Source organism: Monodelphis domestica, chromosome 6, assembly GCF_027887165.1.
Source record: "Monodelphis domestica isolate mMonDom1 chromosome 6, mMonDom1.pri, whole genome shotgun sequence".
Classification (NCBI taxonomy): Eukaryota; Metazoa; Chordata; class Mammalia; order Didelphimorphia; family Didelphidae; genus Monodelphis; species Monodelphis domestica.
Window position 1 is genome coordinate 68,227,161 of NC_077232.1, and position 25,152 is coordinate 68,252,312.

Here is a 25,152-nt window from a genome sequence, read left to right on the forward strand (position 1 = left end):
CATTGACCTACTTCCTCATTTCTATAAAATCTTTATGAGAACCATTCATGATAACCTTCATTTATTAGCATTTGAACATTTCGGACCGGCTTTCCTCTATGAGGAAAGTAGCATAAATATTAGTGTCCTCATTTCACACCTCCTTCTGACAGAATGAGTGATACATCTAACAAACAACAGTGACAGAATATGAACTCAGGTCTCTGACCCCAAATGCCTTGTCTGACTCTTTTTTTAAAAGACCCTTATCTTCTGTATTAGAATCAACACCGTGTATGAGTTCCAAGTAGAAAAGCAGTAAGAGCTAGGCAATTGGGGTTAATTGACTGGCTCAGTATCATACAGCTAGGAAGTATCTGAGGCCAAGTTTGAACCCAGGACCTCCCATCTCTAAGCTTGGTGCTCTCTCCACTGAGCCACCTGACTGCCTCATTGCCTGGCTATTCATGACCCCATGGACCATAACTATTCATGGGATTTTCTTGGCAAGGATACTAGAATGGTTTATCATTTCCTTCTCCAGTATATACTTTGGTCAGGCAATCAGAGGTTAAATGATTTGCCCAAGGCCACACAGCTAGGAAGTACCTGAGGCTAGGTTTAAACTCAGACTTCTGGACTTGAGGCCAGATTCTCTAAGCACTGAGCCACACACAGCTGCCTCTTAAATAACTGGTGGATGGTTCAAATTCAGCACAAAATACATTTTCTCCTCATACTGCTCCTAGGGATACTCTCCCTCCAAACTCTGAACTCATTCCTGAACCTCAGACATGTAGGATGTGTGTGTGTATGTGTGTGAGTGTGTGTGTGTGTGTGTGAGAGAGAGAGAGAGAGAGAGAGAGAGAGAGAGAGAGAGAGAGAGAGAGAGAGAGAGAGAGAGAGAGAAAGAGAGAAAGAGAGAAAGAGAGAGAGAGAGAAAGAGAAAGAGAGAGAAAAAGAGAGAGAGAAAGAGACAGAGACAGAGAGACAGAGACAGAGACAAGAGAGAGAGAGAGAGAGAGAGAGAGAGAGAGAGAGAGAGAGAGAGAGGAGAGAGAGAGAGAGAGAGAGAGAGAGAGAGAGGAGAGGGAGAGAGAGAGAGAGAGAGAGAGAGAGAGAGAGAGAGAGGAGAGAGAGAGAGAGAGAGGGGAGAGAGAGAGAGAGAGTGAGGAGAGAGAGAGAGAGAGAGAGAGAGGGAGAGAGGGAGAGAGAGAAGGGGGGTAGGGAGCTTAGGAAAGCCTCCTTGTCGAGGGCTTACCACTCCCTCAGACAGCTGGATGGTACAAAGTCCAGACCTTGCCATCCTACCAGCCCACATGTCTCTTGGGAGCATAAAGCCATAAAGATGAGTATTATGAGGAAATATAGGCAGGGAAGCACAATAGTACTTAATGAGTGACTCAAGGGCATTGGAAGGTACTGTGTGTGTAACTCAACAGGTCCCAGAGCAGCTCCCCCCCCCCCCACTTCAGAGTCTCCTTTCTTAAAGAAAAGCACAAAGGACCCCTAAACAGAGCACACACACATACACACTCATTAGACTCTTCTTAAAGAGGAGAAGCCCATGAACAAAGATATTAACAAGTTCAGCCCCTTGGACTTTGCCTTTCACAGCCCAGTGGCACAAGTGAAACTGGAGTCTGCAAACCAGACACAAGAGATCCTGGGGGTGGGGGGTGGGGTGTTTGAAAGGGAGGAGGCTGGGCTTCTTCAAAATGGGTTGCTTGAAATCCACACTCACCCAACACTCATCAGCTGAAATTTCTTCCTTTATGTCCTTTTAGAGCACCCAACTGTCCTATCTCACCCTACTCTCACTGTGAGACCTGCAAGGGGAAGCTGTATTTTTTAAGGAAGAGTTTTGCTGGCCAGTTCATCAACTGCTTCTGCTATATGACACCACTCATCCCCTATTACAGGCTCCACAATTAAGTGAGTGCCAGTTATACAGTGGAGTGGGGAAAAAAATGCTCAGCTAGAAGTCAGAGAACAGGAATTCTAGCATTCTTGGCTCTATCATCTTGTAGGAGGTTGGGTAAGATGATCTCCACTGGACCATTATAATAACCTCCTAATTGGTCTCCTTGTCTCCATTCTCTCTCATCTCCAATTCATCCTCCACATAGCTGCCAAGGTGATTTTCCATAAGCAGAAGTCTCTCTGCTCCAGAAACTCCAATGGCTCCCAATTACCTCTAGGAAAAATCCCTTCATAATTTGACTGAGCCTTTCCAGACTGATTACCTCCCTTCATACCCTCTAATGGTGACTTGTTCAAAGTCACCCCAAAAGTAAGCAATTAAGATGGCATTTGGAAACCTTGTCTTTCAATGGACTATGTCCCATGTCTAGAGTGAACTCCTTCCTCATCTCTGTGCCCCAGAATCCCTTACTTCCTTCAAAACTGAGCTCAAGAACTGCTTCCTACAAGACAGCCTTCCTGACCTTCCTAGCTGTACTCCCCACCCCCAAATTACTCTGTATTTATTTTGTGGGTATTTTGTATCTTTTTAGAATGCCAGCTTCTGGAGGACAGACAGTTTTGCTTTTTGTAAATGGGTCCAGCCCAGTTCTTGGCACCTAAACGATAGGTGCTTTCAAAATGCTTGTCCATTAATGGATCAATGATCTCCATTGTCTTTCCTAGCTTTGACATTCTATAAGAGTCTGAGCCCAGATGAGAAGCATGAATGATCATAATTCTAACCCTGTTAGGATGTGGGTGCCTCCCCAGCTGGCCTATATGCTAACCCAACAGCCCCCAGCTGCTCTCAAAGGCCCTGGGCAGACAGCACCCTGACATCCCTCAGAGTCGGAAGCATCCTAACAAACGCCCTGGTCTTGCCTCCCAATCCCCTCTCATAAAATGGCAACATCTGCCTTTGAGCTGTTCTGGCCCCCAACTCCTAGGCCTTAAACTGGGTGTCTGGGACCACAGGAGCCCTCCTTTTGAACATCATATAATTCTGAGCTACGATGTGGGTAGAAAGCCATCTGTTAGGTGGAAAGGGGAAAACTGAACTTCAGGGGAATCCACAACTTATTTCCCACCCACAGGAATCCTTCCTGCAGTGTGTGTGCAAAGGGAGAAGGAAGAAGGCTCAGTTTGGGCTCCAATTTGGAAGGGAAGGAACAGGGTGAGGGTCCCCAGTCAGGTGCCAAGTGAATATAAGTGTCTGGTGGGGGTGAGGAAGAAAGAAAAGGACAGGAGGTACGGCGCTCCAAAAGGAGGGGGGCGGGGCAGGTAGTGGCGGTAGTGGGTAACTGAGGCCAGCAGGGCTTGCTTTTGCCCCCTCCTCTCTCCCTAAGAGGGAGCTTCGCCTAGAGGCCCTTGGCGGGACAAGGTTTTCGAGTGGCCCAAGTTTATGAGAACTGCCCCGCGATCATCCACTGGGGCTATTGAGGGTATACAGTCTGAGGTCGGCCTGGTGGGAAGCGGACGTGGGCCGGAGCTACCCTAACTTGTCGGGTCCTTCCTTCCCTTCCCTCCCTCTGCCGTCCCGCGCTAGCACCATCCGCCCGGCCGCAATGGCTCTGACCTTGTGCCGGAATTCCCGAGCCACCTTCCTGTCCATGTTCCGGCCTGGTAGTGTCGGCCCCGAAGCCGGCGACTTCTTTAGGTATGGACTGGAGGCAGCAAAACCGGGACTACGCCGCGGGAGGGATAGAGACAGGACAGATAGAAAGAGCGGCGGCAGAATCGGTCTCAGCTGGGAAGCCGGTGGGGGGCGGATCCTGAGCCCAGAGAGGCTGAGCTGCAGCGAGGGGGTGGGGGAAAGACCGCAGGTAGGGGCGGGGCTCGGGGTGCGCAGGTTGGGGCGGGGCCAGGGCTCCTAGAGTGGTTGGAGGAGGGGACAGAGTTAGGGGGTGAGACAGAAGGTATGGGAGGGTTTAGGGGAAGGAGCCCTGCATTGAGAGGACTAATGCAAATAATCACATTGGACCCACACCCCCAGAAGTGAATCTGACCTCCTCAGAGGCACTCTTGTCTCACCTCAGATTTACTCTGAGTCAGTTGGGATCTGGAACGGAGAATTAGCCAGGGGTAGCCAAGAGCTGGATCTCAGGGAGGTTTACAGAGCGACTGCAGAGATCATTTGGGGGCCAGTCTGTGGCTTGGAGATGGAGGGACGACCTTCCAGGCCAGAACTTGTTTCTTTCACCTGGCTACCCTCACCACAAAAACCCTGATGGTTCAGAAGGGAAGTAGCCGGCCCAAGGAAAGGAGAGTGGCCCATCCCATCTCCCCTCACTCCATCCCCCTGGACCCATTCCATCCCATCCCACCTCAATCTGGCCCATCTCACCCACTACCACTTCAGACTGAGAAGGGAAGAGGAATCGTTAGAAGTGTACAATGCAAGCAACTTACTCATTTATGAATGACTCTTACATGGGAAAGGGAAATCATATGAAAAGGGAAGTTGGAGTGGAGAGGATGGTTGGGAATATTGTTTGTCCTTTGTTTTTGAAAAGGATCTGTGCCATCTTGTTGATGTTTTGACTTGTGCACGAATTCAATTTGAGTGAGGCAGAGTTGAGCAAAGTCTTACTCTCTCTTCCCGAATCACTGAAGTTTAGGGATGAGACAAAAGTCAGGATGACTGAAGATGGTGTGGGATGTAGTGGATGACCTTGGTGTTTTCAACGTCTGACTGAGTTCTAAGCATTCCACCATGTCTGCTTCTGCTGCCTCCATGGCCATTGAAACAAATTTGTTTTCATTCAGCAAGGGGTCTTCCGGGTTGGATTGAATTCTACCCTGCTCCCCACTGTCAGACTTGAGGTTCATTACCCACCCTTAGCTTGGTTTAGCCCTCTGCTGAAATGGCTTACCAGGGTATGGCCACTCTGAATGTGCTAGCTTCTTGGAGCCACGAGAGTTGAATGCCAGGTGGGCCACCAAAGGTGGATAAGCAGCTCTGGAAAGGGTTCAGTAATCCCTTTCACCAAAGGTGTGAGTCCTCCTTAAACACCCATACACCCAAAGGTGGGTGAATTTGCCTTGTAGGCTTTCCTGGGATCCAGACCTGGTCTTTTTGCTACTTTTCAGAGTAGTGGAAGCATGATTGATTGCTTCAAGTGGCTTTTCAACTATAATTGATTCATTCCTGCCTTACTATCTTATATTCTATGTATTCAGGGCAGTTCTTTGAATATTAGAGATATATTCCTCTGGGTAAACTTCTCATTTATTGTATTCTAACATGAAAAAAAAAACCCAGGGAGAGGCAACAGGTCAGCTTTATCATACGTTTTCTCATGGTGAATTAGTTGTGTTGGGGTTAGGGGAGAGGGAGCATACTATGAGGAGGTATGCTTTGTCTTATGGCATTCTTGAAGGAAGGGGTGGAGGGAGGTGCAAAACCTTTTTTTTTTCCCCAGTGAAGTCAATTTGAAAATAAATCCTGGGGATTTCAATTTATATTCCCTTAGTGGCAGACCTGAGATCTTTTCCTGAAGTGAGGTTTTGAAGGAGAGGTGAATGGAACAAAGGAGGGGGAACCTGGAGAAAAAAGGAGGTAGGCTGGATTCCTGCAAAGCTCGAATCCACTCTTTTAACACTCTTTAGCTGCACTTTTCTTTCATTTTGCAGCATAGGCAAGCAAGAGTGGTGTCTAGACCCAGACAGCAGACAGGGGCAGGACACAGCAGAGGATGGGGAGCCAACTTGTCTTTCTAGGTTTTAGGGGGAAAGGGAGTGGGTAGGAGCTTGGTAGGAGGCCAGAGTTGGGAACATTGCCCATGAGACTGGAAGGGTCTGAAGAAATGAGCTGGGATCAAGCGGGGTGCCAGAGTGCAAAGCTAGTCTGGAGGAGGGGTGGGCCCTGGAGAAGGGAGAAGAGAAAAGGGCCACAGTGGCTCTTTTACACTTCTAAGATGGATAGTGCGGGGGCCAAGACGTTGCTAACCTAACTGCTTGAAAGGAATTGAATTAAATAGGCCCCTCAGACCCAGCCCACAGCGAAAGGATACGTAGCCCTGCCCCTCCCCCCCGCCCCAGGGCAGGGCGGGGAAAGGCAGGTCTCACCTAAATTAGAGTAATGAGCTGGGCTGTCCTAGCGCGCCCTCCCAGGCTCCCTGAAGCAGTGAGTCGTGGGGACTGAGATTAGGACTGGACAGGACGGGCTAGGGCAGGTCAGGATAGACGAAGGCCAAAGGGAGAGACTTGGCGCTTCCCTAGGCCTTGCCTGCAGTTTGCGGGAGATGCTCCCTCTTGTCGTCTAGGGCATCCCACGTCCCGTGGCCAACCAGGACCAGCTTACTGGCCGCGGTGTCCAATGGGGGTCCTGGTCTCGCACCCCCCTACGTCTGGGGTTTGGCTGCTGGTTTTTTGCCTTTGGGTTCCTGGAGGTGAGCGGGGAGTTAGGAACGAAAGCCAGAGCTGGGACCAGGGATATAGAGGGCTAGGCCTCAAGCGAGAGGCCATTTAATTTACTACCCTCCTTCTCCTTTCAGCCACCACATCGACTACCCCTAGAAGCCGGGCGGAGTCTCCGCCTGCTGGGACTTCAGAGCGCAGGTGAGTGGGTGGGAGATTGGGACCCTCACACGCCACCCTTCTGCGGGCACTCTTGCTCTCCAAAGGCTTTTTGGGACGTTTATCTGGCCCAGGGTACCTGCCGGAATGAGAAGGAAGAGCGGGGCTAAGGGAGGAGGGATGATCTGGGCCTGGAGAGCTGCTTAGTTCCTCTAAACTAAGCTCAGCTTTCCTTAGACCCGAATTTGTTCCCTCCCCAGCCTGGAAGAGGCCAAGCTTCGTCTTGGAGATGCCACTGCCAGCCAGGAAGACCAGGTAGGGGGGTAGCAGGACACTGGTGTGGGGCTTCTGGATGGGGATGAGAGAAATTCTCTGGGGAAGAAAGAGGGTTGGTTGTTGGAGCCCCTTCTACACATACTGGACTAAGCAGTGTACTTAGTAGAAGTTGAGCGAATGGGTGATTTGGACCAAAGAAACTCTTGGCACTGCTGTGATGTGGAGGGTGCTCCAAGGAGGCAAGGTAGTCTGGAGAGGCCATAGAACTAGGGCTCCTCAGCTGGGAAGGAGCTGGATTACATGAAGCACCAAGTTCCCTTTGAGTCCTGAGATTTTGTAAATCAGGTCAATGGGTAGTGCCATCTTAGACTCAAAAGATGAGACCTTTCTGCCAACTGGCATGCAGGTTGGCCCATGAGCCAGACAACCAGAAACAGTTCCCCTGAGCCTAGCAGTGGTTTTGTGTGTGTGTGTGTGTGTGTGTGTGTGTGTGTGTGTGTGTGTGTGTGTGTGTGTGAGAGAGAGAGAGAGAGAGAGAGAGAGAGAGTAACCCACCCAATGCGTGACAGACAATAGCTTTGGGGTATTGTCTGATGAAGGGCTGGTGGGAGGGAGAGGGGAATGAAAATTCTTCCTTCCCTCCATCTTTCTTTCTTTCCTTCTTCCAGGCAGGAGCACTACCCTGAATCTGAGGCTGAGCCTCTCTGTCCCACACTACACTTCCCAGGCTGCCTGGGATCATTGCCCAAAATGCATGATAGAAAACTAGGGCAATCTGGGGTGGGGGGCGACTGGGTGGCAGGTACTGGTAGACTGTATGTGTGTGTGTGTCTACATGGGTGAAGCAGACAGTGGAGCAATTATCGGAGTGATCCAACACCTCTTCTCTGTTTGCTGAGTTTGGGGCGTGGCTTTCTTTTTTCTTTCTTTTAAGAATTTTGGTTGGGATGTAATGGTGGTCAGAGAGCCAGGTGGCAGACTTATTTTCTACCACTGCCTTCTTTTGTCTGTTTCCTCTTCAAAGTCCCTATTTCTGCTCCTAACTTATACTTTTTCCCAAGTGAGTAACTAAATCAGTCCTGTACCTAGGCAGAACCCCAATTGCTCAAAGGGGAATGAAAATACTAGATAGGAGCTTTCATTTTCTGACTGCCTAGACAGACTCAATTAAATCTGCAGAGACATCTCCAGTGTTCTGTGCCTGATTTTCTGTATAGGTTGAGAATGGGGAAACAACTATTACTATAATTCACTATTTTATTTTATTTTTTTAAACCCTCATCTTTCGTCTTAGAATCAGTACAAGACAGAAGAGTGGTTAGAGCTAGGCAATAGGGGTTAAGTGACTTGACTAGGGTCACAGAGCTGGGAAGTGTCTGAGGCCAGGTTTACTATTAAAAAAAAAATCCTAACAGCCTACAAGAAAAGAAATACTTTTAGAATATGAAGCTTTGTACCAACTGTTAGTAGAACCCAGTGTCAATTTTCCAACTGATGACTATTGGGTATTTTCTCTCTTTACTCTAAGAGCTTAGTCTGTCTTTTCACTATCCTCTGCTTCTGACAAAAGGACAGAAAAAGCATTTTAGCTTCTGCAGACAGGTGGGGAAAGGTGTATGGGAAGAAGATGAAATTTTGGACTAAGATCAGAAGATTTTAGATCTGAAGTTGGAAGGGACCTCAGAAGTTATTTAGTCCAAGCTTTTCATTTTTACAGCTGATGAAAGTACAGCCATTAAGTTCCAAAGGCAGAACTTAGGGCTTCCCAGCTTCAAAGCTAACTATCCCGTGCTACTCTGCCTCTTGATAATCTCTTTTTAAAAATCGCCTTTTCATTAACTCATTGGCTCATTCAACATGAGCCATTACATTCATCATGTAATAATCTTTATCTAAGTACCCCTGTCTACACAGTATTACCTTTCTTTGCACTTAGGAAGATTACTGGGTAAGTTTCCCTCCCACTTCTCTCCTTAGGGAGGTGTCTATGTACCTGTAATAACTGGCCATCAGACTCCTAAGAATGTGGCCTCTGACAGATTTCTCAGGTTACTGTTTTTGGAACAGTGGAATGTCATTATTGTGAGGGCTTTTGCCTGGGGAGCACAGCTGAGATTGGAGGGTGCAGGGGCTGAGACTGGGGCTTTTTCTGAAAATGAGGGCAATGATGCTTGACATTAGTACCCAAGTTGTTGGTTCTTTCTTTTTAAAGGATGCCTACCCATTGTATGTTAGAACATAGAATCATAGATGTAGAGTCAGAAAAAGTGTCAGAGGTCATTTAGGCAACCCCTTCATTTTAGAGATGAAGAAACTGAGGTCTGAGATCACATAGGTTTTAAGTGGCACAGCTTGGATTCAAACTCAGATCCTCTGACTCCAAACCCAGTCTCAAAATTTTGATTCCTCCAAAGAAGGAAATTGACAACTATGAGTTTGAAGCCTGAAACCCAAACAATTGAGGGTCAATTCAGAGATTGTTGGTCATTCCAATGGGGCTCCTACCTGAAGGAAGAGTCCCTTGCTTGGAATTTTTTGGGTGAAGGGTATGGTAATGATCTGGACCAGTGATTTCAGGGTTTAAGGAAACTCACTGAGGAAACTTCCTCTACCAACATGGAAACTGTTCTGAAATTTATAGCCATTGATAGTTGTCTGAGGGGTTAAATGATTGCCCAAAGTCATACAGCCAGTATATATCAAAAGATAGATTTGAACTCAGATCTTCCTGATTCAAGGCTGGGTATTTGCTATGCTTGATTATCTCCATTACTAGGATTTAAAGGATCTTCCTGGAAAATTTAGACAAAATCAGACAATATTGAAACAATAGGGCTTTCACTGTGGTGTGTTTAAAGGAAGGATATTCCCCTTAACTGGAAATGCTCCAAAGAAGATTGGAGAGTGTACCTGGGGCCATAAGGAAGGGGTGCCAGGTCAGCACCCACTGTCTCCAGGCCTGACCCCAGACATATGTATGCTGGAGTAGCCACTGACATTTTCCAAACTAGGGAAGTCTGCTTACCCAAGGGTCTCCAAAACAGAATGGTGAGGAGTAAGGAAGGGATGCAACCAGGGATGCCTCAAGGGGCTCTTAGGCATGGTGGTCTTTAGGCCAGAGCAAGAGGAGAAAGAACAAAATGAATGGTACTGAGAAAGACTCTTCTCAGAACCTGGTACATTTGGTTACACCAAGTTCTCACTGAAGATTCCAGTCTTCATCATTATTTCACGCTTCAGAGCAACTCAGGTGTGTGATAGCTATTGGTGGATTCATTTAGGGAGATATGATTGGTTTCCCAACTCTCAGTTACCTGGTCAGGGAGGGGATGCCAATTACCTCAGCAACTAGAAGTTCTGGGGCTTAGAAGATTCTAGATATGGGAGATCTCAAAGAAGGAGCAATGAAACATTTCAGGCAGAAGAAGAGGGCAACTCTAGAACAAAGACAGGCTTTTGAATACAGTAGTACCTCCAAATGGAGACAATGTGATGTAATGGGAAGAACACTAAATTCACAGCCATGGGAGCTGAGTTCTAGTTCTGATTCTGGCCTTTTCTGTATGTGTGACCTTGGTTAAGTCACTTCATGTTTCTGAGCTTTCATTTCATCCTTTCTAAAAGGAGGGGGCTGGAGTAGAGAACCTCTGAGAGCTTTTCTAGCTCAAGATTTATGATCCTGTGAATGAAGTTCTTATGGACTCCCAACGAATTTTCTGGGGGAGCCTGTGATTGGTCTTTACTTTTTGTATTTATTTTGTGGACTTATATTTAACTAAACTCTGGTGGAAGTGTGATGTTATTAATGTGGTTACTTCTTAATCGGACTACATCTGGAAAACTGGGTTCAGTTCTGAATATAGTATTGCATTTTAGGAATGATGTTGATAAAGTATTTAGAGGTGAGGAGTCCATTTCATATGAATACAGATTGTAGGAACTGGGGACCATATGAGATTCTGCATTAAAACATTCTGCAATTTTTTAAAAATTTCATTTCATTTTAAAAAATTTTATTTTTTATTGTCATGCAAAACACATTTCCATATTGGTCATTGTTGCAAGAGCAAAGTTACGCATAACCAAAACCAATAAAACCATAAATACACTGATGTGAAAGATGACTCCAACAGCTCTTTCTTTGGAGGTGGAGAGCATTCCCCATCATGTCTTGCAGGATTGTCCCAGATTCGCATTAATGAGACTGGCCAAGTTTTTCAAAGCTGTTCATTGTCTAATATTGCTGTTACTGTGTACAGTGTTCTCCCAGTTCTGCTATTTTTGCTCTGCAACAGGTCCTGCAGATCTTTCTAGCTTTTTCTGAAAGCATCTTGTTTATCATTTCTTATAGCACAATAGCATTCCATTACTAACGTGTACCACATGTACCACGATTTGTTCAGCCATTCCCCAATCGAAGGGCATCCCCTCATTTTCCAACTTTTTGCCACTACAAAAAGAGCTGCTATAAATATTTTTGTAAAAGTAGGTCCTTTACCCCTTTTTATTATCTCTTTGGAATATAGACCCAGTATCGGTATTACCAGATCAAAGGATATTCACAGTTTTATGGCCCTTTGGTTATAATTCCTAATTGCCTTCCAGAATGTTGGATCAGTTCACAACTCTACCAACAATGCATTAGTGAGTGTCCCAATTTTGCCATACCCCCTCCAACATGTACCACATTCCTTTACTGCCATATTGACCAATTTGATAGGTATGAAATGGTGCCTCAATGTTGTTTTAATTTGCATTTCTCTGATCAAGAGTGATTTAGAATATTTTTTCATATGATTATTGATGGCTTTGATTTCTTCATCTGAAAAATGTTTGTTCATATTCTTTGACCATTTTTCAATTGGGGAATGGCTTATATTCTGATAAATATGAGAAATTAGACCTTTATAAGAGACATTTGTTATAAAAAGTTTTTTCCCCCAGTTTGTTTCCTTTCTATTCTTGGTTACATTAGTTTTTTTTGCAGAAAAAAGCTTTTTAATTTAATATAATCAAAATTATTCATTTTACATCTCTATCTCTTGTTTGGTCATAAATTCTTCCCTTCTCCAAAGATCTGCCAAGTAAACTATTGTGTTCCCCTAATTTAGTTGTGGTATCATTAAATCTAAATCATGTATCTATTTTGACCTAATCTTGGTATAGGGTGTGAGATACTGGTTTATTCCCAGTTTCTGCCATACTGTTTTATAATTTTCCCAGTAGTTTTTGTTAAAGAGTGAGTTCTTATTCTAAAAGCTGGGATCTTTGGGGTTTATAAACACTAGATTGCCAAGGCCATTTCCCCCTGTATATTGTATATCTAATCTACTACATTGATCTACCATTCTATTTCTTAGCCAGTACCAGATTGTTATGATGATTGTTACTTTATAGTATAGTTTGAGATCTGGTACTGCTAGGTCACCTTCCTTCACATTTTGTAAATTAGTTCCTTTATATTCTTAACTTTTTATTCTTTCAGATGAATTTTGTTATTTTTTATTTTGTTTGTTATTTGTTATTTTTTGTTAAATTTTTTGCTAAAATTTGTTATTTTTTTCTAGTTCTATAAAATAATTATTTGGTACTTTGGTATGGCACTGAATAAAAAATAATTTCAATAGAATTGACATTTTCATTATATTAGCTTGGCCTACCCATGAGTAATTAATATTTTTCCAATTATTTAGCTCTGACTTTATGTGTGTGAAAAGTATTTTGTAATTGTATTCATATAATTCCTGGGTTTGTCCTGGCAAGTGATATCATATATTTTATATTGTTTAGAGTGATTTTAAATTGAATTTTGCTTTCCAACTCTTGCTGCTGGACTTTGTTGGTTATATATAGAAATGCTGATAATTTATGTGGGTTTATTTTGTATCCTGAAACTTTCCTAAAGTTATTGCTTCATCTAGTTTTTTAATTTATTCTCTAGGATTTTCCAAATATACCATCATATTGTCTGCAAAGAGTGAAAGTTTAGTTTCCTCATTGCCTACTTTAATTCCTTCAATGTCTTTTTCTTTACTTATTGCTAAAGCTAGCATTTCTAGTACAATATTAAAAAATAGTGGTGATAATGAGTAGCCTTGCTTCATCTTTGATCTTATTCGGAAGGCTATTAACTTCTTCCCTTTGAAGATATTACTTGCTGAAGATTTTAGATAGATATTACTTATCATTTTAAGGAATGACCCATTTATTCCTATGCTTTCTAGTGTTTTTAATAAGAATGGGCCTTGTATTTTGTTGAAGCCTTTTTCTGTACCTATTGAGATAATCATGCAATTTTTGTTAGTTTGGCCATTGATAGGGTCAATTATGCTTATAGTTTTCCTAATATTAAACCATCTCTGCATTCCTGGTATAAATCCCACTTGGTCATAGTGAATAATCCTTATGATATATTGCTGTAGTCTCCTTGCTAATATCTTATTTAAAAATTTTTCATCTATATATTCATTAATGAAATTGGCTTATAATTCTCTTTCTCTGTTTTTGTTCTTCCTGGCTTAAGTAGAGTACCATATTCATTTCATAAAAAGAATTTGGTAGGATTTCTGCTCTGCCTATTTCCCCAAATAGTTTATGTAGTATTGGGATTAATTGTTCTTTAAATGTTTGATAGAATTCCTTGTGAATCCATCTGGTCTTGGAGATATTTTTCTTTGAGAGTTCACTGATGATTTGTTCAATTTCTTTTTCTGAGATGGGATTAGTTAAGGATTCTATTTTCTCTTTTGCTAATATTGGCCATTTGTATTTTTGTAAATATTCATCCATTTTCAATTAGATTGTCAGCTTTATTGGCATGTAATTGGGCAAAATGCTCCTAAAGATTGCTTTAATTTCCTCTTCATTTGTGGTGACTTCAACCTTTTAATTTTTGATACTGATTATTTGGTTTTCTTCCTTTTTAAGTCAAATTAGCCAACGTTGTCTGTTTTATTCATTTATTTTTCATAAAAACAACTCCTTGTTTTATTTGTTAATTCAATGATTCTCTTACTTTCAACTTGAATATTTTTCCTTTAATTTGTAGGATTTCCAATTTGGTCTTTAAATGAGGGCTTTAAACTTGATCTTTTTGTAGTTTTTTAGTTGCATGCCCAATTTATTGATCTTCATTTTCTCTATTTTATTGATGTAAACATTTAGAAATATAAAATTTCCCCTAAGTACTGCTTTAACCGTATCTCAAATTTTCATATGTTGTTTACTCATTGTCATTCTCATTAATAAAATTGATTGCATCTATATTGTTCTTTGACTTACCCTTATTTAGCATTAGATTATGTAATCTTTAATTAATTCTTATTTATGTTTCCATTGAACTTTATTGATTATAATTTTTATTGCATTATGATCTGAAAAGAATGCATTTATTATTTCTGCTTTTCTGCATTTGGTTGTGAAGTTTTTATACCCTAACACATGGTCAATTTTTGTGTCAGAGACATGTAATACTGAAAAGAAGGTATATTTCTTTCTATTGGCATTCAGTTCTCTCCAGAGATCTATTTTTAACTTATCTAAGATTTCATTAACTTTATTTATCTCTTTTTTGCTAGTTTTTGGTTTGATTTCTCTAGATCTAAATGGGGAGGGAGGATTGAGGTTCCCTACTCAAGTAGTTTTACTATCTATTTCTTCCTGAGGTTCAATTAATTTCTCCTTTAAAAATTTAGAGGTCATGTAATTTGGAACATATGTATTTAATACTGATATGACTTCATTGTTTATAGTATCTTTTAGCATGACACAATTTCCTTCTTTATCTCTTTTAATCAGATCAATTTTTGCTTTAACTTTCTCTGAGGATCATGATTGCTACTCCTACTTTTTTTTACTTTAGATGATGCACAATAAATTTTGCTCCAGCCCCTTTCCTTTACTCTGTGTGTGTCATGCTGCCTCAAATGTGTTTCCTGTAAGCAATATAGAGTAGGATTCGGGTTTTTAATTCACTTTGATATCTGCTTCCATTTTATGGGTGATTTCATCCCATTTACATTCACAATTATTATTACCAACTCTGTATTCCTTTCCATCTTATTTTCCCTTTTTGATCCTGCTCTTTTTACTTTCATTCTGTCCTTCCTCACCAGTATTTTGCCTTTTATCACCCCCAACATCTCCCTCCTATTACCACCCCCCTTCCTTTGTCTGATTCCCCTCCTACTTATCCTTATGATAAGTTAGGATTCTGTACCCCAGTGAGTATGATTATTATTCTCTGTCTGAGCCAGTTACAATGAAAGTAAAGTTTAAGCATTGCCTATCATCACCCTCTATCCTACCCTCCACTGTAAGAGTTTTTCATGCCTCTTTAGGCAAGGTAATTTATCTCATTCCAGCTACCCCTTACCCTTTCTCTCAGTTGAATCTTTTTTTTGCCCCTTCATTTTTTTCATATCATACCATATCATCCTATTCAGCTTACTTCCCTACCCTTTGTCTATGTATACTCCTCCTAACTACTCTACTACTATTAAGAATTTTTAAGAATTACAGATATCCTCTTTGCATGTAGGAGTACTACTATTTAGCCTTATTGAGTCCCTTAAATTATCTCTTTCTTATTTGCCTTTTTACCTTTGTCTTGGGTCTTGTGTTTGGACTTCAGATTTTCTATTTAGTTCTGGTCTTTTCATCAGGAATACTTAGAAATCTTCTATTTTATTGAATGACCATTCCCCTTCACCCCCCAAAATACTCAGTTTTGTTTGATAGCTGACTCTAGGTTGTAAACCTACATCTTTTGCCTTCTGGAATATCATATTCCATGCCTTACAATCCTTCAATGTAGAGGCTGCTAAATCCTGTATAATCCTGACTGTAGCTCCATGGTATTTGAATTGTTTATTTCTGCCTACTTGAAGTATTTTCTCCTTGGATTGGAGGCTCTTGAATTTAGCTATTATATTCCTGGTAGTTGTCATTTGAGAATTTCTTTCTGGAGGTGATCTGTGGATTCTTTCAATTTCCATTTTACTCTCTTATTCAAAAATATCTGGGCAGTTTTCTTTGATAATTTCTTTTGTTATTATGTCTAGGCTTTTTTTTTTAAATCATGGCTTTAAAGTAGTCCAATAATTCTTAAATAGTGTCTCTTGGTTCTAGTTTCCAGGTCAGTTTTTTTTTAAAACCCTTACTTTCCATCTTGGAGTCAATACTGTGTATTGGCTCCAAGGCAGAAGAGCGGTAAGGGCTAGGCAATGGGGGTCAAGTTCCCAGGGTCACACAGCTAGGAAGTGGCTGAGGCCGGATTTGAACCTAGGACCTCCCGTCTCTAGGCCTGGTTCTCAATCCGCTGAGCTACCCAGAGGTCAGTTGTTTTTACAATGAGATATTTCATATTTTCTTCTGTTTTTCCCCCCATTCTTTTTATTTTGTTTTGTTGTTTGTTGATGTCTCATGGAGTCATTAGCTTCCAGTAGCCCAGTTCTAATTTTTAAGGAATGATTTTCTTCCATCAGCTTTTGAGCCTCAATGATCACTCTATTGCAAATATATGGAAATAGGTCTTGATCAGTGATCAAGTGGACTCAGTGGAATTGCTCATTGGCTATAGGAGAGGTAAGGAGGAGAGGAGGGAAAGAACATGAATCATGTAACCATGGAAAAATAATCTAAATTAACTAACTAACTAAATAAATAAAAAAGCTTTTGAGCCTCCTTTTTCATTTGGTGCATTTCTTTTATTTCTTTTCCTAATTTTTTCAATGCCTCTCTTATAATTGATTTTTGAAATCCTTTTTGAGCTCTTCCAGAATCTGAACCCAATTCATATTTTTCTTTGGGACTTTGTGGGCATTTGCTTTGCTTTCTCTGTCCCCTTCTGTGTCTGTGCCTTGTTCTTTGTCTCCATAAATTTTTTCTATGGTTAGGTGGGGTTTTTTGATGTTTGCTTATTTCCCAGTCTTATTCTTGACTTTCATTTTTATTTTAAAGGTAGGCTTTGTTCTTTAGAAGTATAGGGCACTCTCTTAAGCTTCAGTACTTCTTTGATGCTACCCTTAGCCTTATTTCTGGGTTTCTGTAAGTTTCAGTTCTTCCAAGATGGTGTGATGGCTTATTCAATGGGATCTCTGAAAGCTATCTCCCACTGCTGATTCAGTCATCCCCTGAATCTGTTGATGGCTCATATTCTAGCCTCCAGCTTGGGCATAGGTTTTGGTCTCACTCTGGACTTGATCAGGTCAGGCACACAGTACACACTAAACTGTCCTGCCCTGGGACTCTGTTTTAAGTTTTGGCAAGGGCTCTCCAAGCTCCATCAAGCCAGTACCTTGGGGACTACCCCTGCCTTGAATGGAGGTGGGGGCTCCAGATTTGGTCTACTGGCTGCCCCAAACTGGGATTTGAGTCCTTACCACAAGCCTGAGCTGGGACTCCTCACCTCAGCCTGGGCTCACACAGATCAGACTGTGCAGCACAGACTGCCCCAGGCAGGAATTCTGAACCCCTCGGCAGGTTTTCTTGGAACTTTACGGGGTGTGCATTGGGTTGGACCACTGTTGGCCCAGGCAGGGTCTCAGAGTCTGGATGTTGGTTTGGATCCAGGTTCAGAACAGTAGATGTAGGTTGGTGTCCTCCTTACTCCTTACTGTAGAAGCCTCCTGTTGGCTGTGCTCCCTTCTCACCACAGTGCCCCAAATGTTTTCTGCCTACCTTTCAAGATGTTCTCTTCATGAAAGTTGCTTTACTGTCTCCTTGTTGGTTCTTTCACTCCTGTATTTGTTTTGTGGATTATTTTAAGATTGGTTGGGGAGGATTCTTATGGTGATTTCAACCTTCCCTGTTTCTACTCCACCATCTTGGCTCTGCCTCCTCAGTTATATTGCATTCTACAAATCTTGAAGAGATACACTAATATTTTTGGGTCATTTTGTATAAGTGCACTCTATTATTATTGTTACTTAATACCCTGAAGAAAAGACTGGGGAAAACATGAGAGCTCTATTTGAGGATTATCACCTAAAAGAGGAATTAGACACTTTAGTCTCATAAGGTAAAACTAAGAGTAATGGGTGAAAGTTTTAAATTTTAAATTAAAACATTTGAAAAAATTCACAAGAGCCATTCAAAAGTTAAATGGGCAGCCTTTAGAGATAATATTTTCATTAAGAATCTGAATATGGGTTGGATAACCATTTGTTTGGTATTTTTGAAGAGAGTATGGGTTGGTTCAGGTGACCACTAAGATCTCTTCCAACTCTGAAATTCTGATTTCCTCCATTGATATAAGTTGTAGCCTTTTCACTTAATTCTGGGCATTTCCCCCTATATTTTCCCCACAAATCCTCCATAGATCATCTTCCTAGTACCTGAGAGATCTTTCTCTTATTTATTTTTAGTTTCTTTGAGGTACCTACATATCTTAAGTATCTTAGAATATGTTGATACTTCATGGTTTATTTTTTTCCATAAAAGTTTATAGGATCATTGTAAAGATGAGGAAATTGAGGTTCAGAGAAATAAAATACTCTTTCCATCACCATACAGCTAAGAAGAATCTGATACAGGTTACCCAGACTCCAGGTCTAGAATTCTCTCTATTTTTGTCATGCTACTTCTGTGGTCATTAATTCTTGCCACATAACCAGCCCACTTACTTTTCTGGTCATTAATGGCTTTAATCATGTCTTTTGTGCTTTTTGCTTAAACCTTTTGGGTAGCCCACTACAGCATATCAATTCTTTAGTTTTACATCCTCCTTTAGATTCTTTTATATTAGCCTATTTCTTCTAAAATCATGGTGATTGAGAACTTGGAAGAGAATATTGGTGCAAATTTGGCCCAACAGCTTAGGTTCTAATTTGCATCTTTTCCCTCTACTGAGCACAGAACCTTACATGGAACAAGGGTGTAATCACTAGCTTCTAGATTAGAAGTTTGCCAAATGGGGCACTGGGCTGGTAAAGACTGAATCATCCAGATTAGTTAGATACGATTAGAGTTATGCTAGTTTAACACCTGGCTCTGGAAATGAACTATACCCACAACAAATTTTAAGCTTAACTCCATTATTAACACCTTATAAAGTGTACCAATCAACACAATAATAAATCAAATTAAAATGTAAAGCATTTGAGAATTCCTAAGGTGTAAATGTTTACATTGAGCAAACCAAAGGGTTTTGGTTATAAACTTTCAAAGTTGCTATTACTATAACTGAGGAAACTTGGCAGAGGGAAGGAATAGGAAGGGATGGGTTTTAGCTGATTATTCACCTGCACATCTCTGGTGAAACCTTCTAGAAGAGCAGTAGCCTCTGTTAGAGTCTGTTTTTCCTCCAGTTTTATTCTTTCCCAATAATGTGGAAAGTACCTTTGGATGGACTATTTGGAATAGGGAACTCTGGTTAGGGTTAGGGTTAGGGTTAGCAATGTGACTGGAGTCTGTCTCGTGTGTGTGTGTGTGTGTGTGTGTGTGTGTGTGTGTGTATCCATGTGCTGGGCTTACATCCTGTATGTATGTGTCATACATACACACACATATACCCATGCCAAAGATAGAGGAAGCAAAGTCAAGTGAGTGAAGAAAAACCATGACTCCTAAGAGCCTGAAGGAAGAGGCTTTAGGTCTTTTGCAGGAGCAATAGCCAAGAGCTTGCGGAGAACCCAACACTGGAATGGCCCTGCGTAGATAAAGTGTGAAATGTGGAGTCAGGAAGTTCTGATCTTGCCTATTTGATCCCTGTTCTGATCTCTTGACTTCTCTGAATCTGTAAAATGGGAGTAATTATAGCTCCTGCATGATAAAGTGGATATAAGAACAGATGAGATCATAAAGCACTTTGTAAGCCCTAACACACTATAGAAATATCAGCTATTATCAGCAGGTGTCAATGCATATCCAATCCTTCCTTGGGAGAGCTAGATCTCAAAAACTGTTAAGGAGGAAAGAATTCAAGGAATAGTTGTTTGGAGTTAGAAGATTTTATATAGGGAAGGACTGTATGGAGGTTCTGAGGTTGGAGTGAAAAAGAAAGTGGTCCAAGGCCTTGCCACAGGGAGGAGAGAAGGCGCATGGAGGTTGCTGGGGCCATTATGGCACCCTGTTGTTGTTGTTTAGTCATTTCAGTTGTGTCTGACTCTGTGCCATTACTTTGGATTTTCTTGGCAAAGATCCTAGAGTGGTTTGCCATTTCCTTCTCCAACTCATTTTATAGATGAGGAAACTGAGGCAAACAAGGTTAAATGACTTGTCCAGAGTCACATAGCTAGTAAGTGTCTGAGGCTAGATTTGAACACAGAAAGCTAAATCTGTCAGGTCTGTCTCTCTGTCCTCTGCACCGCCCAGCTGCCCTTAACATAAGACCTTACAAATCCATTATCATTCAAAACTAGAGAAAACAAAGACTCATAAATCCCCAGAATAGATGCTGTTGTCCTCAAGGCATTTGTCTTGGATGAACTCAGTATTTTTTGAATAAAATTTAGCCATTACATTGACCTACTAATGAGATCTCCATTTGCAGAGTGAATAGACTGGATATTATTATAATGCACTTTGGGGAATTCAAATTTTAACAAGAGCTAGGTAGAGCATATCCAAAAGTAAAAATCAATATCTTTCTTTACAACATCACAGGTAGGAAGATTTAGATGTCTAAAAAGATGAAAGGGAAAACCTAGTATAAGTGGAAAGGGTGCCTGATTTGTAATCAGAAGACCTTGGTTCAAAGCCTAGTTCTGCCATTTCCTAGCTATAAAGAAATATGCAAGTTCCTTCCTCCCCATGGGCCTCAATTTCCCCATATGTAAAATCAAAGAGTTGTACTAAGTGAGCAATTTATACCCAGATTTGGAATTCCATCACTCTGTGAGCCTTTTTTTCTTAACTGAGTCTTGCCAGATGCTCTAAAGGATGAGATGAGGGAAGATTTTCTTCTCTCAATCAAGAGTTGGGCAGTGAACACAACTGTTGAGGATGAGAGGGAGGGAGAATCTAGAAAGACTATATCTGGGAAAGACACAGCATGGTGTAGTGGATAGAGTTTTAATCTTGAAGACAGAATGTTTCAAATCTCTCCTTATGGGTGTGTGACCCTCTATGAATGCTGGCTATCCATTAGAGCTTTCAGCTCTAAATATATGATTCAATGATCATAGATAGCTAGGAAATGTCTGAAGCCAAATTTGAACTCAGATCTTCCAAATTCCACATCTGATGCTCTGTCCACTATACCATATAGTTGCCTAGCATAAATATCATTAGAGTTAAGGATAACATGGTGAGCAGTGTTTTTCACCTTCATTGAAGTAAAAACAGGAGAAAATGGTCTCAAGATGAACTATGGGAAGGACAATGAGTTTAGATATTAGGACACTTGTCCTTGTAAGTTTGTTAAATTATAAAAGGAATTATGAAGGGTAGATGTAGAATCTTCAGTCCTTTGATATGGTGAACCTATTCAAATTTATTACAATAACTCCATAGTGGTGCCATTAGAGATTTGGGGGGATAGTTTCATAGTTCTGGAGCCCATGAAAAGACTACCCCTACCCTCTGAAACACACACACACATAGACCTGAGTATAGGAATGGGTCAGGAACAATCTGAGAATAAGGATGAAACTTTTCCCCCATGTAAGCCCCTCCCCCCCCAAGAATGGGATTTAAGAAATATATTTGGCCCTTGATTCTCTGCTTCAAGTAATTCTTTTCTTGTCATTCTGAAGGAGTCTGAACCCTTGGGGTCTTCAGCCATGTTTTCTCTCTGGGAAAGACGACTCCATCGTACCAAGTGTGCAACTCCCTGTAAGTTGTCTTAAGCATTGGATGGGAACTGATGGGAACATAAAATTGGAGAGCCCCATGGTCTTCCTTGTTACTTGCATGCTATTTCCAGTCTTGGAGAACTGCTAACAGCCCTCTCTTCTCCCAAATGTCTTATTCATGTATTTGGATATGCCTGGACAGGAAATTTATGTGACAGGATGTGTCTATGTGAGTTTTCCCTCATCTCAGAGTATCTTCCCATTTTTCTATGTACCCCAAAGGGTCACATGGTATCTAACACACAAAAGGTACTTAACCCTTGTTGATTGATTCATGCTTTTCTACCTCCTGCAACCAAGTCCTGATCTATTTCTTTCTCTAAATCTTGTGGTTTCTTCCCCCTTTCCACTCAAATGGCTTCTTCTTGCTCATGGCCTTCCATTCTTACCATATTCTTTTCCCCAGCCAGGGTATGTTTGGAACTTCCCTTTTGAGAATTGTTGAGAAGAAGTGGAGTATTGATTGAAATCTTTAATATGTTCATAGCCACCAGCTAACTGGCAAACATAAAATTAGAGACAGAGTTTGTCAATCAATGAGTTAAAATGACATCTGCTCAGTGTGTAGTTGGCTTTCTCCATGGTCTAGTGTAGTGATTTCCAGAGTGGGGAACATGGCATGAACTCAAGGGTTGATGGGTTGACCAACAAGGGGGGGTTGGGCAAAAATATTAGTCACACAGCACCCTCCTTTCAGAAGCCAATGATAGGCTTATCCCCATAACAAGTACCCAACTCTCACCAATTATAACCTAATAACTTTCCCATTCTTCTCATATATATATATATATATATATATATATATATATATATATATAATCTGACTAGATCTCAACATTTCTCCTTCTAAGCTGAGCATCAGCTTCCTTAAGGCAGTTACAACCTAATTCCACCCCACAATAGTCACACAGGTGCTATTAGGAAAATCTTACACTCCACAGAAAAATTATTGATAGGGGTAGGTGATCAAAATGTTTGGAGACTGCTAGTCTTCTCTAGAGTTAGAACCCCAAATCTAGAACCTCAGAAAGCTAATTGCTTTTATCTTGCAGACTTATTCTCCTGTTTTAATGGTGGAGAATGTATACACCAAACATTCTGTGACTGCAGGCGTTTTAATGCCACAGGTCCCCGCTGCCAGACAGGTATGACTGGGACTATAAAGAGATGCCTTGGAGGATAATGGGACCAACTTTGGTGGAGAAAGCATGGCTTGGAGACACTTTCCAGTTTGCTATTTTCCAGAGGGGAGGGAACAGCAGTACCCTGAGCCCTAGAATAGGTGGCCAGTGAATGGGAGGGACTTTGACTCCTTCCTGGAAGTGTGCCCAACCTATCCTTTTACTTGTGCTCAGTGTATAACACAGGCCCAGAGAGAGACAACATTTGCCGTACTTGGGGACAGCACCATGTTGAAACGTTTGATGGCCTCTATTACTATTTCTCTGGGAGAGCCAGCTACACTTTGGTGGGACAGTATGAGCCTGGTGAACAGAGCTTCTCCATCCAGGTAAGGAGGTACATGGCTTCAATCCTGTCTCACTGTCCCAGATGTGTATGCTCAGGGGAGGGGGTTGGGAAACTTGGTATCTGCTCATGTGTAGGATACAGTGCTTCAGGATATAGTTTAGATGACTTATAAAGAGACTGGTTTGTTAACTCATATTGGGAAAAGGGATTCTGGATCTTGGTAAGGTCTGGGATGTAGCTCTTCACCTTGGCCTTAGGAACCTTAAATGATTAACTTACTAATGGGACTGGGGGATGGATTTAAACCAATCAATCGCATAAGGCACTGACAGGTCCTCCCCAAGTGAGATTTAGGGATCAAATTTACCATCTAGTTCAGTTCACACCTGAGCTGGAAGAATCCCAGAATTTCATAGGTGAAAAGGTCATAGGAACATAGATCTATATGTAGAAGGGAACTCAGATGCCTTCCAGAGCAAATTCTTTATTTTACACATGAGAAAACTGAGGCCAACAGAGATAAAATGGCTTTCCCAAGGTTCTACAGGTACAGAAAGGCAGAGGCAGGAATTGAATCCAGGTTCTCTGACACAGAATCTCCATTATACTATACTTGAAAATGAGAAGGAGCCCACCATCTCTGAAGGAAACCCATTCTGCTTTTCATCGACTTTAATTGTGGGAAGGTTTTCCTGCCATCAAACCTGAATTTGCTTCTTTGTAGTTCTCACCCATCATTCCTGGCTCAGCTTTCTGGGACCAAGTACAAACAATCTGATACCTTCTTTAGCATCATCAATAGGAAGATGTTCAAATTTTCTTTGAAAACATCCAGTATGGGCAACTCAGTGAGGTTTCCTATTCCTTAAATAAAAACCCCTCACCTGTCATTTTAGAATCAACACTGTGTGTTGGTTCCAAGGCAGAAGAGCAATAAGGGTAGACAGCAAGTGTGTGTATGTGTGTGTGTGGGGATTAAGTGACTTGCCCAGGGGCACACAGTTAGGAATTGTCTGAAGACAAATTTGAACCCCAGACCTCCTGTCTTCAGGCCTAGCTTTATCCGCTGAGCCACCTAGCTGCTTCTCCTATTCCATTTTTAAACAACTGTGCTTATTAGGAAGTTGTTCCTTAACGTGCCAAAATCTCTCTCTGCATCTTCCCCAAATCACTTCTAGGTCTTCCCAAATCTAATCCTTCTTCCATATCAATCTTTTAAATTCTTAAACCCAATTATGATGTGACTCTAAATTTTCTCTTCTCCAGTTCCTTGTTCATCCTTGAACAGCATGATGTTTAGTCCCTCCTCTTCACCTTGATTGCTGTGTTTGGACGTCCTCCAGGTTATCATTGTCCTTTCCAGGGCATCTAGCACAGAACACAATAGGCTCTGACTAGAGTGGAGAAAAGCAAGATTCTCATCTCCTAAATTCTAGACATTATCTCTTTCCTACCCCAGTTTAGGATGGCATAGTTTTGATGGGTATTTTGTCCTGATGTTGTTGCCTTATAGTGAGTTTCAGTCCACAGAACCACCATATCTTCTTCACTTGAACTGTTTTCCAACTACCTCCTCCTTTATGAAGGTGATTTTTTGAGCCCAAGCAAGAACTTTGCATTTAACTCTATTTAATTTGATCAATTTTGCCCATTGTTCTAACCTAGCAATTCTCAATCCTATTGGTCTCAGGACTCTTTTACACTCTTAAAAATTATTGAGATTCCCCTCTCTTCCAAGAGTTTTTATGTTGGTTACATCTTACCATATTAGAAATTAAAATGCCATATCATTAGATGGAAATAGTTTTGACCTTAAAGATTCTCTGAAAGAACCTTAGGGACCTCAAGACTACCCAAACCACACTTTGAGAACTGATATTCTAACCAGTTGAGATATTTTTGGATTCTGATACAGTCATCTAAAATGTTATCTATCTCTCCCAATTTCTTATCTTTTGAAAATCTGACAAGTATGCCTTCAACTTCTTCATCTAAGGCTTGATAAAAATATTGAGTAGCACGAGGCCAATTCAGGACAGATCCTTTGAGGCCTCTACTGAGGATACCCTCTCAGTTGACACCAACCCATTAATGACTATTGTGTCTTAGCTTCATTCATCCAATTGGGTTCCAAATACATCTGACTTAA

General features: G+C 41.5%; 2 protein-coding genes across 3 annotated transcripts in view; one reads left to right on the forward strand and one right to left on the reverse strand.

The window, feature by feature from the left end:
* Positions 1-3,734, reverse strand: part of USH1C (USH1 protein network component harmonin) — a 65,451-nt gene extending 61,717 nt beyond the window's left edge. For both annotated transcript variants that reach the window (XM_056802202.1, XM_016423407.2), the window contains exon 1: positions 3,521-3,734. In XM_056802202.1, coding sequence (XP_056658180.1) covers positions 3,521-3,556 — 36 coding nt within the window. In that variant the 5' untranslated portion in view covers positions 3,557-3,734. The remainder of the gene's footprint in view (positions 1-3,520) is intronic.
* Positions 3,604-25,152, forward strand: part of OTOG (otogelin) — a 122,866-nt gene continuing 101,317 nt past the window's right edge. The window contains exons 1-4 of the mRNA XM_056803791.1: positions 3,604-3,702; positions 6,210-6,335; positions 6,441-6,504; positions 22,889-23,043. Of these exons, the coding sequence (XP_056659769.1) occupies positions 3,604-3,702; positions 6,210-6,335; positions 6,441-6,504; positions 22,889-23,043 (444 nt within the window). The remainder of the gene's footprint in view (positions 3,703-6,209; positions 6,336-6,440; positions 6,505-22,888; positions 23,044-25,152) is intronic.